We start from the raw sequence: 16,044 nt of genomic DNA, 5'->3' as shown, positions 1-16,044 counted from the left end.
CTTTACTATATCCTGTAATTCTCTTTAAGCATGCAGAAACTGAATTGCTGTAAAACTGCATTACCCTGTCACGGGTTTGAAATCCTTGGGAAAATTGTCATAGGTTTACACCTTAAATTATTTGAAATATTTAAAGTTTAAAAGGTGTGGAGTTTTTTTGGTTTTGTCTTTTTACACTATAAAGAAATGCCATACCAAATTACTCATAAAACTGTAACAACCACTATAAAAGTGTCAGCATTAATCAACAATTACTATATACACACACATATATATGTGTGTGATTTATGTCTCATTTAAAGATAGGGAAATTCTGTACATTACAATTCTGTACATTACAACAGACTACTGGAGTTCTAAGTAGGTTTTTTAATGTAGTTTAGAATCTTCAGGGAGTTCTCTAAAATACACATACTCTATAATAGTACAGCTAATATCTGTGACTAAGGGTGGGTTGAAATTAATTGCCTGACACATGAACCAAACTGACTGAACAGTGATGTGAATCCTTCAGTGCTGCACTGTGTTGCAGGGAACTACACTCCTGCCAGAATCCATAAAATACTGACTTAACGCTGAATATGCAACCATGAATCTTGACTCTCTTGACCCTACCCCAACATATTTTTTTCCTCAATTCTCTTCCCATCCATTCGTATCCCCAGCAGAAAGCATAAATTGTATGAGCATAGAGAAGCTCATAAAAAGCTCCAACACACCCCAGAAAATGTCTCCCCGCCAAAATAATGAACTCAAACGAAAAAATTAAAAACCTCTCCACAAGCTGCTTTGAGTATAGCTGAAATTGCCTGCCTGACTCTCTGGGCTTATTGATCAGAGGCTTGAACTTTTCACCTCTTTAGTAGCACAGCCTTTCTGACCGCTGCAGAGCGAGACTCATCTGCTCACAGAGGCTTCTGCCCGCGGGTGTGACAATAACTGGCATGAATCACGTAGCTCCTTCCCCATTAACGTCTGCGTGCTTAGAAGGCTGCCGTGATTCCACGGCCTTTTTTGATTGGTAATAATCCAGTCGGTGTGATTTCTGCGGGCAGTGCAGAATCCAGCCCTCCCCACGGCGTCAAGGAGCCGGTGACTCCCGAGGTGCGGCCCCACCTCGGCCGGGGCAGGGCGCAGAGCCCCGAGCTCGGGGCAGCAGCAGCAGCAGCAGCAGCGTCCCGGTGTCCCTCCGGCACAGCTCGCAAAGCTCCTGCCTTGAAACACGGGGGGCTGAGTCAGCCTAAGGAGCCGGAAGCGCTGCACTTCGCGGCCGTGCTGGGCACAGAAACAGCAGCTCCCCAGAAAGTTGCTGGAAACCACGAAGGCAGGGGAGCGGCAGAAGAAACACTGCAGGAAGGCGGAAAGGCCGGAATGTTCGTGCGTGTTTTGTGTGAAACAGACAAGGCACAGGAGGAGCGGTGAGACAGCACAACACATCCGAGGCAGGGTTCCCTCTGTGCTTGTGCAGAGCCTCCTTACCCGAGCACTGCCAGGGCAGCGCCCCGGGCCCGGCAAGGCAGCCCGCAGTGCCTGCGGGGCCTGGCTCAGCCTGCGGGGCTGCTCGGCAGCCAGAACACGGCTTGGGTTGGAAGGGACAGTAAAAACCTTCCAGTCCCATGCCCTCGACCATGGGCAGGGACACCTTCCACTACACCAGGTTGCTGGTGCCCCATCCAACCTGGCCTTGAACGCTTCCAGGGATGGGGCATCCACAGCTTCTCTGGGCAACCTGCTCCAGGGCCTCACCACCCTCACAGTAAAGACTTTACTCTTAATATCTAATCTAACCCTGCTCTCTTTCAGTTTGAAGCCATTGCCCCTTGTCCTGTCACCACAGGCTCTTGGAAAAGGTCTCTCTACAGCCAGTGTGCTCCCGAACCCCAACAGCCGCCGTGCTTAAACCAGCGCGCACTCAGCACATGCACACCCAGCCCCTGCGGGGTCGGGGTCCGATCCGTGCCGGGGCTGCTCAGAGCCCGCAGGCACCGAGAGCCCCGGGCGGCCACCGGCGCCCGGCACGGCGCTGGCCCCGCTGCCGCCGCCACAGCGGAAGCAGCTGAGCTGCCGGAGCTGGCGGACGTGACCTCACGGCACGGCTCCTCCCCGGCCCTTCTGGCCGCTCCCGGCGGCTCCCGGTCGGCGGCGGAGGAGGAGGAGGAGGAAGGCGGGCGGGATCCGGGATGCTGCCGGCGCAGCTCGGGCGCGCGCCGCGGCACCTGCTGGTGTGCGAGCGGGGCCACGCGCGCCACCCGCGCTCGCGGCACGCGGCGCACGTGCGGGACCACGCCTACAGCTGCCGCGTGAGTGGCGCGAGCGCGGGCCCGGGGCCTCGGCGGGGGCCCCTCAGGGAGGCGGGGGAAAGGCAGGGCAAGGGACGGCAAGGGAAGGGAACGGAAGGGAAGGCAAAGGAAGGGAAGGCAAAGCAAAACAAGGATCGGAGCCACCCGACCCCGGCGGTTCTGCCTGCCAGCCGCTCCAGGGCCGCGTTGCCGGCGCCCCGCTCGCGCCGGGCTCGGTGTTTTGGGGAGCTCCTCCGTCCTTGCCAGACCTGGCGCCTCATTTTGGGGGAAAAACAAACAAACAAACAAAAGCTAATTAGCCCGCTTTGTGTTTGTGGTCTCGCGCAGCATGAGAGAAACAAACTCTTTCATTCCTCCGGGACTGAAATACCGGGCGGGCAGGAGGAGCTGGAGGGGTGAGTCAGTGGGAGAAATGATGGGGCCGATTTTTAGGCACATTTTAGAAAGGAGACATTGCTTATTCCGCGCAGGGCGCAAGGCAGAAGTTCCCTCAAATCAAGCACACCGCCTGTCAAAACTTTTCACTATTTAAACATTTTAGCAAACAAAGGAATTAGTGTTCGTCGGCTACAAGTTACATAGTTCTCTTACTAATTAATGTTTTATCTTCTGTTGGTTAATGAGTCTCCCATGCTAATTAATCCGAATGCTCATTAATCCTGCTCTGTTAGGAGTCCTGGGTTTCTGGGCTCGGTGGTCCGTGAGTCGTGACCGTGATCTCCACCTGCCAGAATTGCCTCTTATCCACTCAGAACTGATTCAGCACAGTTTCTGGGTTTATTAAGTTTTTACTTATCTCAGGAGTTCTGCCAAATGTCCTCGTGGCCTGTAAGTTTCGTGTTCTTTCTGCCCGCTGTCAGGTACATCCTTCTCCCCACGCTTTGTAACCTACCCCTAGGTCTGAGATCACTGAAACGTGTCCAGCCCTAAACTTTAGCAAAGAGACTTGGACTTCTCTTAGGGCTTTTTAGCTGTGCTCTTGTTTCATGGATTGAATCTCCCTTCTTGTTGATTAGGCTTGAAAGTGAACAAAGACCAAACATGAAAGAACATCCTTCCTGGTGAAAATTTTTAGGTATTCCACATTAGGCAGCAATCAGGCAGGACCCTGTTTCATAATCCCCTTCTCATTCCCTGTAATTCTCTGGGCTGATGGTTAACTGTTTCTGACTTCTGAGATGTTTTGTAGCAGCTAATCAGAAAGCTTTCTACTGGTGTGGAGGCAGCTTGTTTTTCAGTCCTTACTTGTCTTGAACAAGTGTGCCAGGAGTGATACACACCTGTTCTCCAAGAGCTTTGGGAAAGAAGTTTTTTTGAGGGTTGGAGGGAGGAGCAAGGGGACAGACCTTTATGCTGCCTGGGAAGCTTCATACTTGCCCTTATATTACTTGCCATGTATTACCTTGTTTTCTCTGGTCTGCCAGACTTCAGGGTTCTCTTGGTCTATGGAAAATGTGCAGGAAAGGTTTTAAGCAGAAGTAAATTAAGGATTCTACTTTGGTCTTTGCTTTTCCACTAAGATTACGGAAATGCTTAGCCTACATCTTTAGTTACAACTGCTCCAACAAGTACTCCAGCAAGGGCTGAAGGAGGTGTCCCAGTGCGACATCAAGTTAAATGTATAATGATGTGAAACAAGGTCTTCTGTTAACTCATGCTGTGTAACATCATGTCTTTACATAATATATCAAATGTTATTGTATAGCAAGCAAGCAAGCAAACAAACAAACAAACAAAAAAAAACCAAACCAAAACTCAAACCACCAAATAATGTATTTGGTGTACCTGGAGACTGGGAAAATTGATACAATTCGAAGACAGTTGCCTGATGTTACTTTTTCCCCATATCATTTCCCCATATATCATTTTGATATAGTATACTGATACGTCTTTGAAAAATAGAGATTTTCTTTTGTATTTCTTGTTGTTTTGTTTGGTTGGATTTTTTTGGTTTTAGGATAGGATTTACATTACAGATATGTTCCTAATAGGTGTCTTTTTTGATCCCGGAATGTGGCATGGTACCTGAAGTGCTGAAGAGCACAATTGCAGATATTGGAGAGTACTACCTGGTGAGGAATTTACCTGTGCATGAATTGGTCGCTCATGAATTCATTGATGCTTTCGTGAAGAAAGGTAAGGAGGAAATCAGAACAGAACAAATGCAGTCACAATGTACTTTTTTAATAGCACAGTAAAACTTTTAATAGTCTTATTATTTATTCTGGAGATTGTTTCAAAGGAAGGGAAGGAAAAGTACTAAGCAAATTCTGTGTGAATTTGTTTATATGCCTTTTTCTGCTTTGTCACGTGTGATAATGTTTGTTTACACCCACAGGGTCCCAAAACTCCTGTGACTATTCCTTATGAATCTCTCCCTATTCCATCTCAATCCTGAAAGCCAGCTATCAAGAGGGCTTCCATGTATCCTCACACCTGTTTCTTCTACACCTCACTTTTATGCAGATTCTTGTAGAAATCTTCATTTTCCCTTTTTTGTTCCTTCATACTTCAACACAGCTGTGCTGAGCTGTGTTCCACAGCAGGAAAGACAAAAATATGCTCTCTTATTTTTTATATTTCACTAAGAGAGCTGTGACAGCTGATCCTTACTCTGTAGGAGCAAAGAGGATGCAAAGAAAGGTACAGCCTCTGCCCAGCCACCTCACTGTTGCATAGTCAGACCATGCTGTTTGCATCTAGCAGAGCCCACTCCTTTGGCTTAGGGTAGCTGTTCTATCCTTCAGCTGATAGCCAGACAGAAAAAAAATACATAGAAAAGAGAGAACAGAGAACATGTAGATGAAACAGGAGAATAAGAGATCCATTACTTGCTAAATGTGGGACACTGTTCTTATTTCCTTGAGTCTCATTAATGGTTTTGATGCCAGGAGTGTTATGGAAGCAATACCATTTTTGTACACAGAGTTCATCTGAAACTTGTGTTTTTAAAAATAAAATGAATTAATGTCAGGTAATGTGACAAAATTATTTAGTAATGTGAGCATCTTCCACCTTGTCTTTGTGTGAACTGGTAATAAAAAATATGTCTGGAAAAATATTGGGTTCTCCATTTACTGACTGGGGAGACTCACAGGTGGAAGGAAAGAAAGTGTTTTCATACTGGGGCATATTATTAACATTATCCCTGTTATAGGTCCTTTAAAATATCTAACAGTGTTTATAAACAGGATTTATAAAAATAATGACAATGCCATTTTGTTTGAGAAGGTGGAAGAAAGTTAGTTGATGAAAACACGAGCATGATTCAGATGGTGTTGGTCATGTTTGGTTGTCTTGAAGTGAATTGTTTATGTTGTCATGTCTGTCTTTACAGACTGTGTCATCTCATGTTTTTCTGCTTTACTCTTAAAGGTTCCTGCTATGCACTCAGCTATAAGACAAAAATTGATCAAGATAATACTGCAGCTCTGCTACCAAATGGTATGGGGGATTTGTTTTGGTTTCAATAATACCTGTCAGTTGTGGTCTGAGTTGTTTCTGTTTGAGTGTTTTGTTTGTTTTTTTTTAATTTGGAATGATGGAAACTGGAAAATAATGCTTACTGTACTTGCCAACTTTGTTAGAAATATGTGTTCATTGGAAAAAATAACAGCTGATTTTAGCTCTTTCTTGATTCATGCTGGTAAATTATTTATTTCATCTAAAGGAAATTAAAAAACAACAAAAATCAGCTTCACTTATGTATAGTCAGATTGTCAATGCTTCAACCATAACTGCAATTGCTATAGGGGATTATTTTTGTGAAAACATTGCATTCCAACGTCTTGTTTCCTAACTGTCTTTAAGACAGAATTTGTACCAAAAAAGAAAGTTATCAGCACTGCTCAGGAACACTTTTAAAATACGAAGTGTTTATTCTCAGGAGACCCTACCATGGGTACTTCGTTCAGCTCTGGGTCCCTAGCACAGGAAGGACATGGACCTGCTGGAACAAGTCCAGAGGAGGCCACAAAGATGCTCACAGGGCTGGATCACCTCTCCTGTGAAGACAGGCTGAGAGAGCTGGGGTTGTTCAGCCTGGGGAAGAGAAGGCTCTGCGGAGAATCAGAGCACCTGCCTGGACCTAAAGGGGGCCTGAAAGAGAACCACTGAGGAAATTGTTAACAGGTCATGTAGTAGTAGGATGTGGGGGAATGGATTCAAACTGGAGGAGGCTAGGGTTAGATTGGATAATAGGAAAAAAGTCTTTACTGTGAGGGTGGTGAGGCCCTGGAACAGCTTGCTCAGAGAAATTGTGGTGCCATATCCCTGGAAGTGTTCAAGGCCAGGTTGGATGGGCAGCCTGGTGTAGTGGAAGGTGTAGTGGTGTAGTTGGAGCTGGGTGATCTTTATTGTCCCTTCCAACACAAACCCTTTGATGAGGTTTCTATGATTTCCTGAGAACTATGTAACGTGTTAAAAGTCTATGTCAATTGCATCACAGTGTTATAGGAGATATCATAAAATGTCCCACATCTCAGGGAGAAAATGAAGCTATTTTGAGCTTCAGTTACACTGTCCTATTTGTGTTTAACAGTATATAAGATATAGTAGAAATACAAACTGGTCTATCTGCCCTCTAGCCTAAGAAGCCATAATATGGCAGGTGTCCATGAGGGCATGAGTAATTCAGATTGTTGAGAAGAATTCTTTTATGTGTCTGTTGTTAGGACTGTTTTGTCTACAGTCCTGACAAAATGGATACTTGATAGCGACGGAGTTAGTGTGAGACAGGTGCTACAAGCTGTGCACAATTATTGCAGAGACAGTGTTGCAGTTCCTGGTGATGTCACTGTCTGAGCTCTTCCATTGCATCTTAACTTGTTTGTGTTCTGTGCTGGTACTTGTGCAGTAGAACTCAAGGACTGTGGTAGAGAGAGGTTGTGTGAAGCTCTGTACCAAGCAGCAGCAGCAGCCAGACCTGGTTTATGAGCACAGCAGCAGAGTTGTTCCAGCACGTATCAGCTCATCACTAACAGGCATAGTTTACTCAGTGTGAGTTGTCCCACTGGACCTGGAGGAACTGCTTTTGTTTGTTTAGCTGAGCAGTGCACGATGAGCATGAATGTTTGCTAAATCAGGCCCTTGTGCAATGTAGTGCTCAGCAAACGACACAGCAAGTGCTGGAGGATGAGTGGAGGGAAGATGGAGACAGTGAACTGAGCAGTACAGTAAAAAAGCTATGATTATCTCAGGAATAATATTATGTTTTTCTTAGTCTAGTTCACAAGACCTCTTTGATAAAAAAGAATAATTGAGTTATAACTTTTTTTTTAAGGATTAACCTGGTAATTCATTTAACTGGAACTAAGAAGTCTGCATTACATTAGTAATACCATTGATCTGAAGCTAACATTGTAAAAGGTATACAGTTCTCAAAAGACCTCAAAGGGAACCAAGTAGAAGATTATTTCTATTAAAATTTGTTTTGTTTATAGGTAAGCTAATCCTGTCAGTGGATAAGGATACTTACGAAGAACTTGGACTACAAGGTCGCCCTTCTCGCTATTCAGGCAAAAAAGTAATGAGATACAGTAAGTATTTATGTATAAACAGGGCTTGTTTAAGAAGCACCTGGTTAGGATGTTGAAACTTCCCTTTCACTAAAACTAGTTATTGTCTAGGTTATATTTTTCCAGATGCAGATACAAGGACTGCCTGAAGAGAGAAAGTTCTTTTTCTCCAAGTAGTAAAGCAACTTTAAGGACAGAAATACATCATCTTTTCAGTAGCCTATAAAATTTTTAATTTCAGGGGTTCTCATTGTGTTGTTTCTACTGGAGTGATGTAGGACTCAAGAATTTTTGCATACTCTGCATAGTGTCTAAACCTGATTTAAGTCAGAAAATTTTAAACTGATTAAGGAGGTGTTCAAAATGTGTGCACTATACAAAATCAGTGAAGAGCCTCATCCAAGACAGCGTGCTTGAAAGGGAGAATTGTACTGTTTCACACATTTAAAAAGGTAATCTCTCTGTACAAAGTACTTGAAAAACATGATTTTTAAACAGCTGCAGAGAAGACATCATGAGTGTGAATTTTATCAATTTGTCTTTTTAGGAAATTAAAAAACCCAAACATGAATACTGTGGCATCTCAAATGTATTGGGACTTGTAGCAGGTGGTAGGTGAAGTTACATAAAAACTTTAGGAGGGGAAACTTGTTATTTCTAATATTTATTTCTAATAAGTATTTTGGCACAATTTTACATTCTGAGCATCAAATTCTATCATGAAATTTCCATTTGAAAAATAAATATAACTTATCCGTGGGACAATTCACCTAGGAAAAAAACAGTGTATCGAAAAAGTGTTGCTGTCATTGCTGTATACATGACTTTTATTGTTACAAATTCTAGTGTGGTGTTTTTTTGGTTTTTTTTTTACTGCTAATAGCCTGCCTAATTACCAAGATATTTTTAAGGCACTCCTCAGGGACTTCTGTCAGTGCCATTTCAGCAGGAATCTGTCCCTCTAGTCACTAGGATCCAGTTCCAGATTATATCAAAAGGAGGACAGCAGGAGGCAAATATTTATTTACTTAATAGGGAGTCATATTTGCATAATCAAATACTTCGTAAAGATTTTGTAGCTGTAAAGAGGAAGTTTAATGTTCTTTGGTTTCTTTGTGCTCTTCTAATTTAATAATAAAATTTATTTCATTTGGGTACCAATAGCTATTGTGCATTTTCTGCAGTTATCACTATTGACTTGACTGATGCTGGCTTTCACCCTGAGAGCAAGAAACATAACAGAGTGCTTTGGGCCTTGAAAGAAAAGAAACCTCTAGAATTTGACTTCCTACTGGCTTGGCATAATACAGGTAATAAGAATTAAATGTAAAACTAAAATGCAACTGACATGAAGTCCAAATATCTTTAGTTTACTGTTTTTTTATAGTGATTGTCCAAATGCATTTTCAGTGGGGGGAAAAGTTAGATTAAAATGTGTATGGGTGGGATTTTTTGTTTTGTTTATTTGTTGGGGGTGGGGAGGGTGTTACTTCCTGTGCACAGAACATCTCAGTTCAGGAATACAACAGTGATTCGTAGGAGAGACATTATTTGCTTCATTTCCTTTCTCTGTGCTGCCCAGGCTTTCTGGCAAAACTTTGCCTATTTGATGGTGCTGCCTCTTTATAAATTTGTGACATACGTAACCATTATCAATACTGGTTTTTTTGGTTTGCTTTTTTTATTATTAATACACATAAGTTATGTATCTAGTTACATATTTAGGATGGGGAACTTTGATTTCCTCAGTACCAGGACAGGTACAGATTCCCTGTTTGCATCGTGTGCCACATGCCTGGATGCACGGTGGGCTGTGCGATCACTTCATTCTCAAGCACTCGTTTGAGGTTGGAGCCAAATAAAAGGTTGCTATAAGAAGTTGTACTGTTTCAAACAATCTTCTAGTATTTGTTTATCTACTGTTTTCTAATTACCCTATTTTTTCTTCTGGACTCAATTATTTTTCCTCCTCTGAAGGAAGTTTTTCAAAGTCCCCAGTTGTTTGTGTTACCTCAGAACAGGCTGTATGTAGGGATATGTAGCATTTGCATAGAACTGATGAAAACTGCTAGTGTCTATACTGAAAAACATGGTTTTCTTCATCACAGATGTGTAGCTTTTGGTCTTGTTTTGCTTTGAGTCTCCACACTAGGGAGAAAGGATATTAGAAAGGTTCCTGAGAACGCTTTCCCATCTCCTCTTTATATTGGTTATTTGTCCTGGCTCTTCAAGGCCAAGTGTGAGAAGGAGTTAACTGACCTGAGAAATGGAAGCTGCTTACAAGCTCCTTTAGGAGTGCCATGTTTCACTTTATTCCTTCATGTTTCCCCTCCCCCTTTCCAAGTACTAATCATATGACAAGGATGCTTCCTTGTTTGTCATACAGAAATTGTTTAAAGGCTTGCAATTCCCATCCTTGTAATCTTCAGGAAAGAGTCACAGTGAAGGCTGTTGCTACCATAAATGGTGACATAAATCCAACTGAGGTGGCAGATCTTCACGCTCAGCTTGCTTGGATTTATTGACCCCGGACAGAGAGCAAAATGCCTCTAGGGTCACTATTTCTCTTATGTTTGCTGCTGCCCATGCATTCAGCATGCAGCATTCAGGAACAATAGCATTTTTTTTCCTCATTTCTTATATCCGAAAAGCAGGTCAGGTCAATCATTTCCTGAATATGGAGTTAAATCTGAATGCCTTTCTGTGCAAGGATCTTGTTCTCGTAACACACAAAAGACTATTAGTTCCCTAGTACTGACAAAAATAAAACTTTTATAGGTTTTTATTAATAGATATGAGACATTGTGTAGATTCTGCTGGAAGGGAAAAAGTGGGCTGTGTTTTGTCAGGAGAGTCTGTGTCCTCTGTGAACATTCTGCTTTCAGCCTTCCTGCTGATAACTGGTGTTTCTTGCTATGTCTAGCTCTGCAGGATTTTTGGTTTTCATACCCAGTTTTCCCACATGGTGGTTTTGGCACCAAGAAGAACAGGAGAAGGGAATATGGAGTGTCTCGTGTCTTTAATGACAGAGAGAATACAATCTTTTTTTCTATTGCTGTAATTTCTATCACAATTTTACATGTTTATTGGATGAAAGTCAGTGGCCTCTGAAAAGCTTTGATGATGTGCCTGGTTAGTGTTAGCATAGAAAGCTGTGCTGTAGCTAGAGGAATTGTTCTGTTAGGGTCTTGACCGTAGTCTTTGAGATTTCCTGCTTTTAGGGCTATAGCTGAGGCTCCCACATGCAGCAGACATGTAAAATGTATGATTTTCTATATTTTACCAGGAATTCTAGGGCAATGTTATACATTATTTGAACCTATCAGGCTAATAAATGCCAATAGAATATAAGGAAGATCATCTCTTCTGGCACTCTTCAGACTTAAATATATTTATATAAAAATACTAAATTAAGAGGAATTCAGTGACTGCCTGTCTTTGTCATTGTGGTATTTGAAACAACCTTTTTTTGAAGAATGACTTAAAAAATGAGCTTAACCCTCCTTTTTCTGCTCCCCCAAATGATTGTTCTTGATGACATAAATATGGCTGATGGACTTTAGGCAGTCCATATTTTCTGATAGAAAATTTTAGATACAGTATTCCACAGTAAACTCTACCCTATTCTTGAATTTCTGCTGTTTACAGATGCCTTTTCTGTGATATTTAGATGTTGCTCTGCACTTCAGACTTTTCATGAGTGAGGCATTATTTCTTGGTCTCCTAGACACCCATTGTTACTTTTTGAAAATAGCACACATTACCTGGAATTTGAAATTTAGAATTTATTCCATGTAAATTACTTTCCTTCTTCAAAAGCAAGTTGGTAATATCTCTGAATTTAAAATATGTGTGCTTAGGTTAGTTTTTTAGTCTAAGTACCTGCTGGTTTGGATCTCTTACTAGTACTTTCCCACAAGTCCATCAAGGTACCTTTAACTCTTACAGCCATACTGCATTTGAAGAGTTATCAGGGAGAGGGGAGCAGGGGCAAGTTGATTCTTCTAGTAAAGTGACATTTGTGATGTATTTTGATTTCTTTACCTCTCCTCTTTCTCTTCAGTCCTTATGCTCCAGATTATTCTGGAATTCTCTTGACATCACTGATAAATCTGTTCTTAAACCTATTATCACATGCTCACTTTTCCATTATTCAGGGAAAATGCTGTTCTGAGATGACATTCCTGCTCAATTTTATCTGTTCCTTTTCAGGAACACTCTGAGTTCCACCTTTTAATGAGCTCATTTTATTACTCATGCAATTAATTCTGCTTGAATTTTCTATTGGCAAACCTACACTTTGTAGTTAGCAAATTTACTGAGCTGTACTAAGTTACTGTATCTTGCACTAACTTCTCTTTCCAAGAAGATAAAGTTTCTAAGGTTTTGCCATGGATTAAAAGCACACAAACAGTTTCACACTGCATTTTTTTGTTTATATGCAAATGTTTCATGTATTCAGTGCTTCTTTTGTTTAGTAGTTCCGTAACAGCCGTTTGTGGTACTGTGTTGTTAAGGTGCAGAGGGATCAACATTGATGTCATACTTTTCAAAAAACCAAATACAGGCCCTGAAGCCAAAAGTAACATTCAGCACCTTAAGGGACCTGCAGTGTCCAGTGTTACAAAGTAATGACCTACAAGGAAAACCAGAGGAGTCCTGCAGTACAGAGGAGCTCTTTGAATGGCTGGGTGCTGTCCTGAATCAAGTTAGCTTGTAAGTACTTGAATTTGTTTGATCTTTAGAAATGTTTTAAGTAAGGAAAGCCACAATTTATTTCAAAAAATGGTTGAATAATTATTAAGGCAGACACTGTTTTGCAAGTCAGAGTATTTTTTGCAGTTAAATGTTTGTTGTAAGTCTTGAATGACTTTATCTGTGTTATGTACTGGATTGAGCTGGGATAGCGTTAATTTTCTTCGTAGTAACTGGTGTGGACCTGTGCTCTGGATCTGTGACCAAGAGTGTTGATAACAGGGGATGTTTTAGCTGTGGATGGGCAGGGCTTGCAGTCTGAAGGCCTTTTTCTGTCTCTCCTACGGCCCTGCCAGTGGGAGGCTGGGAGAGAACCTGGCCTGGAGAGCAGACCCCAGCTGAGCAGAGGGACACCCCACACCACGGGATATGGTGACATGCTCAGCAGCAAAAGCTGGGCCAAGGATGGGGGGGAAATGCTCAGAGTTCCAGCGTTTGTCTTCCCAAGTCAGTCAGAATCCCTGCCTTCCTGGAGAGGGCTGCATGTCTGCCTGCCTATGGGAAGAAGTAAATTAACTCTTTTGTGTGCTTTGTTTTCATGTGGAACTTTTCCTCGTTTACTAAATTGTCTTTATCTCAACCCATGCATTTTCTCCCATTGCCCTTCCAGTTCCAGGTGGGAGTGAGTGAGGGAGCAGCTGTGTGGTGTTTGGGTGTGTACAGGTTTAACCCACAGCACCATGAGATCTTTTGTACTGATTGCTTAGTCGTTAGTTACTTTGGCATTCATTTACGTGATGTACAGAGATCCTACTTTTTTGGTACAAATTCTGATTACTAAGACATCCTATAGAATATTTAAAGCATATTTATTTCAGTTGCTTTACTGTTTTTTCTTCCAGAGACAACAAATCCTCCAGCTTCTTATCAACCTATTGCTGCCCTGAGCCCAACACAGTGGTGGAAAAAGCTTTTCTGTGCACAATCACAGGCTTTATAATTCCTGAGAAGATTATTCAGTTACTGGAGCAGCTGTGGTAAGGGCTGACAGGAGTACATAACACTTGTACTCAAACACTTTTTGTTTGAATTCACTTTTAAATACTTTTCAGTTGGAAATAAATAGCAAAATACATAAATGAAGACTCTTTTCTTAATTAGGAGATGAGCTGGAAGCTTGACATCAGTATGAAAAAAGTAATAAACTATTTTGAATGCCTTGAATTTGAAAAAGCCTGCTCTGTATTCTAGTCCTGACTTTGGTTTTTATCTGAATTTCTAAGAAACTTTGGCTGTATGATACTCCTACATTTTTAAAATGCAGAGTGGATAATATCTGGCTTTGATTATTCATAATCTGTTTCCTCTCTGGTGGTAAAAGTATTTGTGTCAAGCATAGCCTTAGACTACATTACTTCCTCCAATGTCTTTTTTTCCTCCCTGATATCAATTGTTTCCATGAAATATTCAGTTTTCTGAAAGACAGTGCATTCTGGTGGAAACTCAGAACTCTACAACTCAGAACTTTTTCTAATGGCTACAATTTGCAGATTTGCCATGCATGAAACTATGGTAGGAACAATAGATAGTCAATCTTACTTTGTTCCCTAATGTATTCTGAGTATTTTCTTTTGAGTTTATTTATTATGGACTAGGCTTTTTAACTGTTAATAGATTTTCACTAAAGTGTGTTTTCGATTGTTTTACTTTATACTATAGACTTGAATGTGCTGCCTTTTCCATTATAATCACTGATTATCTTGTCTTCTTGCTTGCAGTTGCTATTTTGGTGAACCAAAACTGGCGTATTGGCTGACCTTAACTGTGCATGGCTTTGCAGACAGCCCTGTGTCCTGGAGAGAAAATGAGCATGGTTTCCACAAAGGAGGAGAGAACTTGTACAACTTTGTCATTTTTAGAAATCTGGACTACTGGCTGCAGATGGCTGTAGGAGCTCATGATGATTGTCCTCCATAAAGCTATGTCCACAGAGTAAGCTCTCTAACAATCCCTTGTTACTGACAGAAAACTAATAAAATCTTTTTTGTACAAATAGTTATGTAACAGATTAAGACCCAAGAGTCTGTTCATGTTTTTGTTATTTGTAGCCAATGGAAGGAATAGATTTTTGTTTCTTCACTGTCATACAATGCCTTCTGAAAAACTCCACAAAACTTCACAGCTTTTAGGGAAAGTTAAGTTTTTGAGAGTTTTTCTCAGGAATTGCCTGTAGGTAGTCCTCTTTTCCAAGAGCAAATTTGGAATTTGAAAGTTAGCTTTACAGATTGCTAGCTAAAATATTTGACAGGAAAGGTCATTTTGGTATTAAATGTTTTATTTCTTTACATTAAAGATCTGTAAAACCTTCATATCCCTGTTTAAGATATTTCAGTCTACATGGTAGCAAAAATACCAAAGGGGGAGATGTGTTCTCCCTGCTTTGGTAGGGGCTAGGAGAATAAAGGTGAGGAGACTGTGTGTGGCACTGGGAGGAGCTCCCACTAAATGTGGGAAAAGTGAAGGCTTACTGACCTGCCCCCTGATTTTGCAATCACAGTTGGTTATCAGAAGTGTTTCTGACAGTGATGCAAAAGTCTGCTGCTTCCTTTCTTAATTGACCTTCACACACACACACACAATCTCTGCTTTCAAAAGGAGGGTGTGGTTCTTGCTTACAGGGCAACTCATGGAGCTGGGTCCCACTGTGATGTTATTGCAGACACATTCCTGGGAATAAAGCTGTGGATGTGCCCTCACACAATGCATTTGATGTGGAACAGGTTTCATTAACAGTGAGTAGTAATACTTGGAGCATAGGCAGCCGCAGCTGTACAGAATCCATGCTACCCGTGTTGAAATCCATGGAAAGGTGGATGGTGGTTTGGGGAAGGTGGGATTTGGGGTTTGTTTTGAGGAGTGGGTACCAATTGAAGTACCAATGCAGTGCTAAAATTGAAGTGGTTCACTTGATGGAGTGAGAGATTGTACTGGAAACTGGGGAAAAGCTGTTGTGGAAATGCCAGGGTGAGTGGCACAGAAAAGCAGAACGATCATGCGAAGCAGCTAAGCTCCATTTTTATCTGTTTATTGTTTCTCTTCAGGGAGGAGAATCATGCTGGATGATTTACCAGGCGGTATTTGTCTACCACAGCCCTCCACTAACCATGACCCCCTTTTGCTCAAGGTCTGCTGTGTGTCCTACAAACACAACTCTGAAGTATCAGCGGTTTTCTAAATCATGACGTTGTTTCTCAACGTTGTGCTGGCGTGCAATGTTTCTAGTAGGCTACCAGGAGCAGAAGTTACCTGCACAGACAGAGTCACAGTCACAAACTGAATGGACAGTGGTACAAGAGTCTGGGAGAATTCTTGCCTTGGCACTTGACTAGGGAATATTTAACATGGTTGTATTTCATTACTATGCATCAGTGTGAAGGGCTTGAGCTGTTGACTGAAGTCTTTAAAAGGGTCTGTTGAGGCATTATGGACTTACATAAACTAGTAATAAGACATATCTTCCTTTTTCCTCTTCA

At 41.8% G+C, this 16,044-nt stretch overlaps 1 protein-coding gene across 4 annotated transcripts; it reads left to right on the top strand.

Moving 5' to 3' along the window:
* Window positions 1-1,284: 1,284 nt before the first annotated feature.
* RPP40 (ribonuclease P/MRP subunit p40) lies at window positions 1,285-14,882 on the top strand. 4 transcript variants are annotated; one of them, XM_063401736.1, is made up of 9 exons: window positions 1,787-2,300; window positions 2,628-2,695; window positions 4,332-4,436; window positions 5,676-5,744; window positions 7,742-7,837; window positions 9,001-9,126; window positions 12,334-12,532; window positions 13,414-13,548; window positions 14,290-14,882. In XM_063401736.1, exons 2-9 carry the CDS (start codon window positions 2,629-2,631, stop codon window positions 14,486-14,488), a joined length of 996 nt encoding a protein of 331 aa, XP_063257806.1. In that variant the 5' UTR covers window positions 1,787-2,300; window position 2,628; the 3' UTR covers window positions 14,489-14,882. The 4 variants fall into 4 exon arrangements, with proteins under 4 accessions (XP_063257791.1, XP_063257806.1, XP_063257783.1 ...); XM_063401721.1 differs by lacking the exons at window positions 1,787-2,300; window positions 2,628-2,695 and adding an exon at window positions 1,285-1,418 and having other exon boundaries at window positions 4,292-4,436; XM_063401713.1 differs by lacking the exon at window positions 2,628-2,695 and having other exon boundaries at window positions 2,103-2,300; window positions 4,292-4,436.
* The last annotated feature ends 1,162 nt before the right edge of the window (window positions 14,883-16,044 follow it).

The sequence above is a fragment of the Prinia subflava genome, chromosome 1, assembly GCF_021018805.1.
Source record: "Prinia subflava isolate CZ2003 ecotype Zambia chromosome 1, Cam_Psub_1.2, whole genome shotgun sequence".
Classification (NCBI taxonomy): domain Eukaryota; kingdom Metazoa; phylum Chordata; class Aves; order Passeriformes; family Cisticolidae; genus Prinia; species Prinia subflava.
Note: the sequence above shows the minus strand (reverse complement) of the source record. Positions and strands in the feature narration are given on the sequence as shown.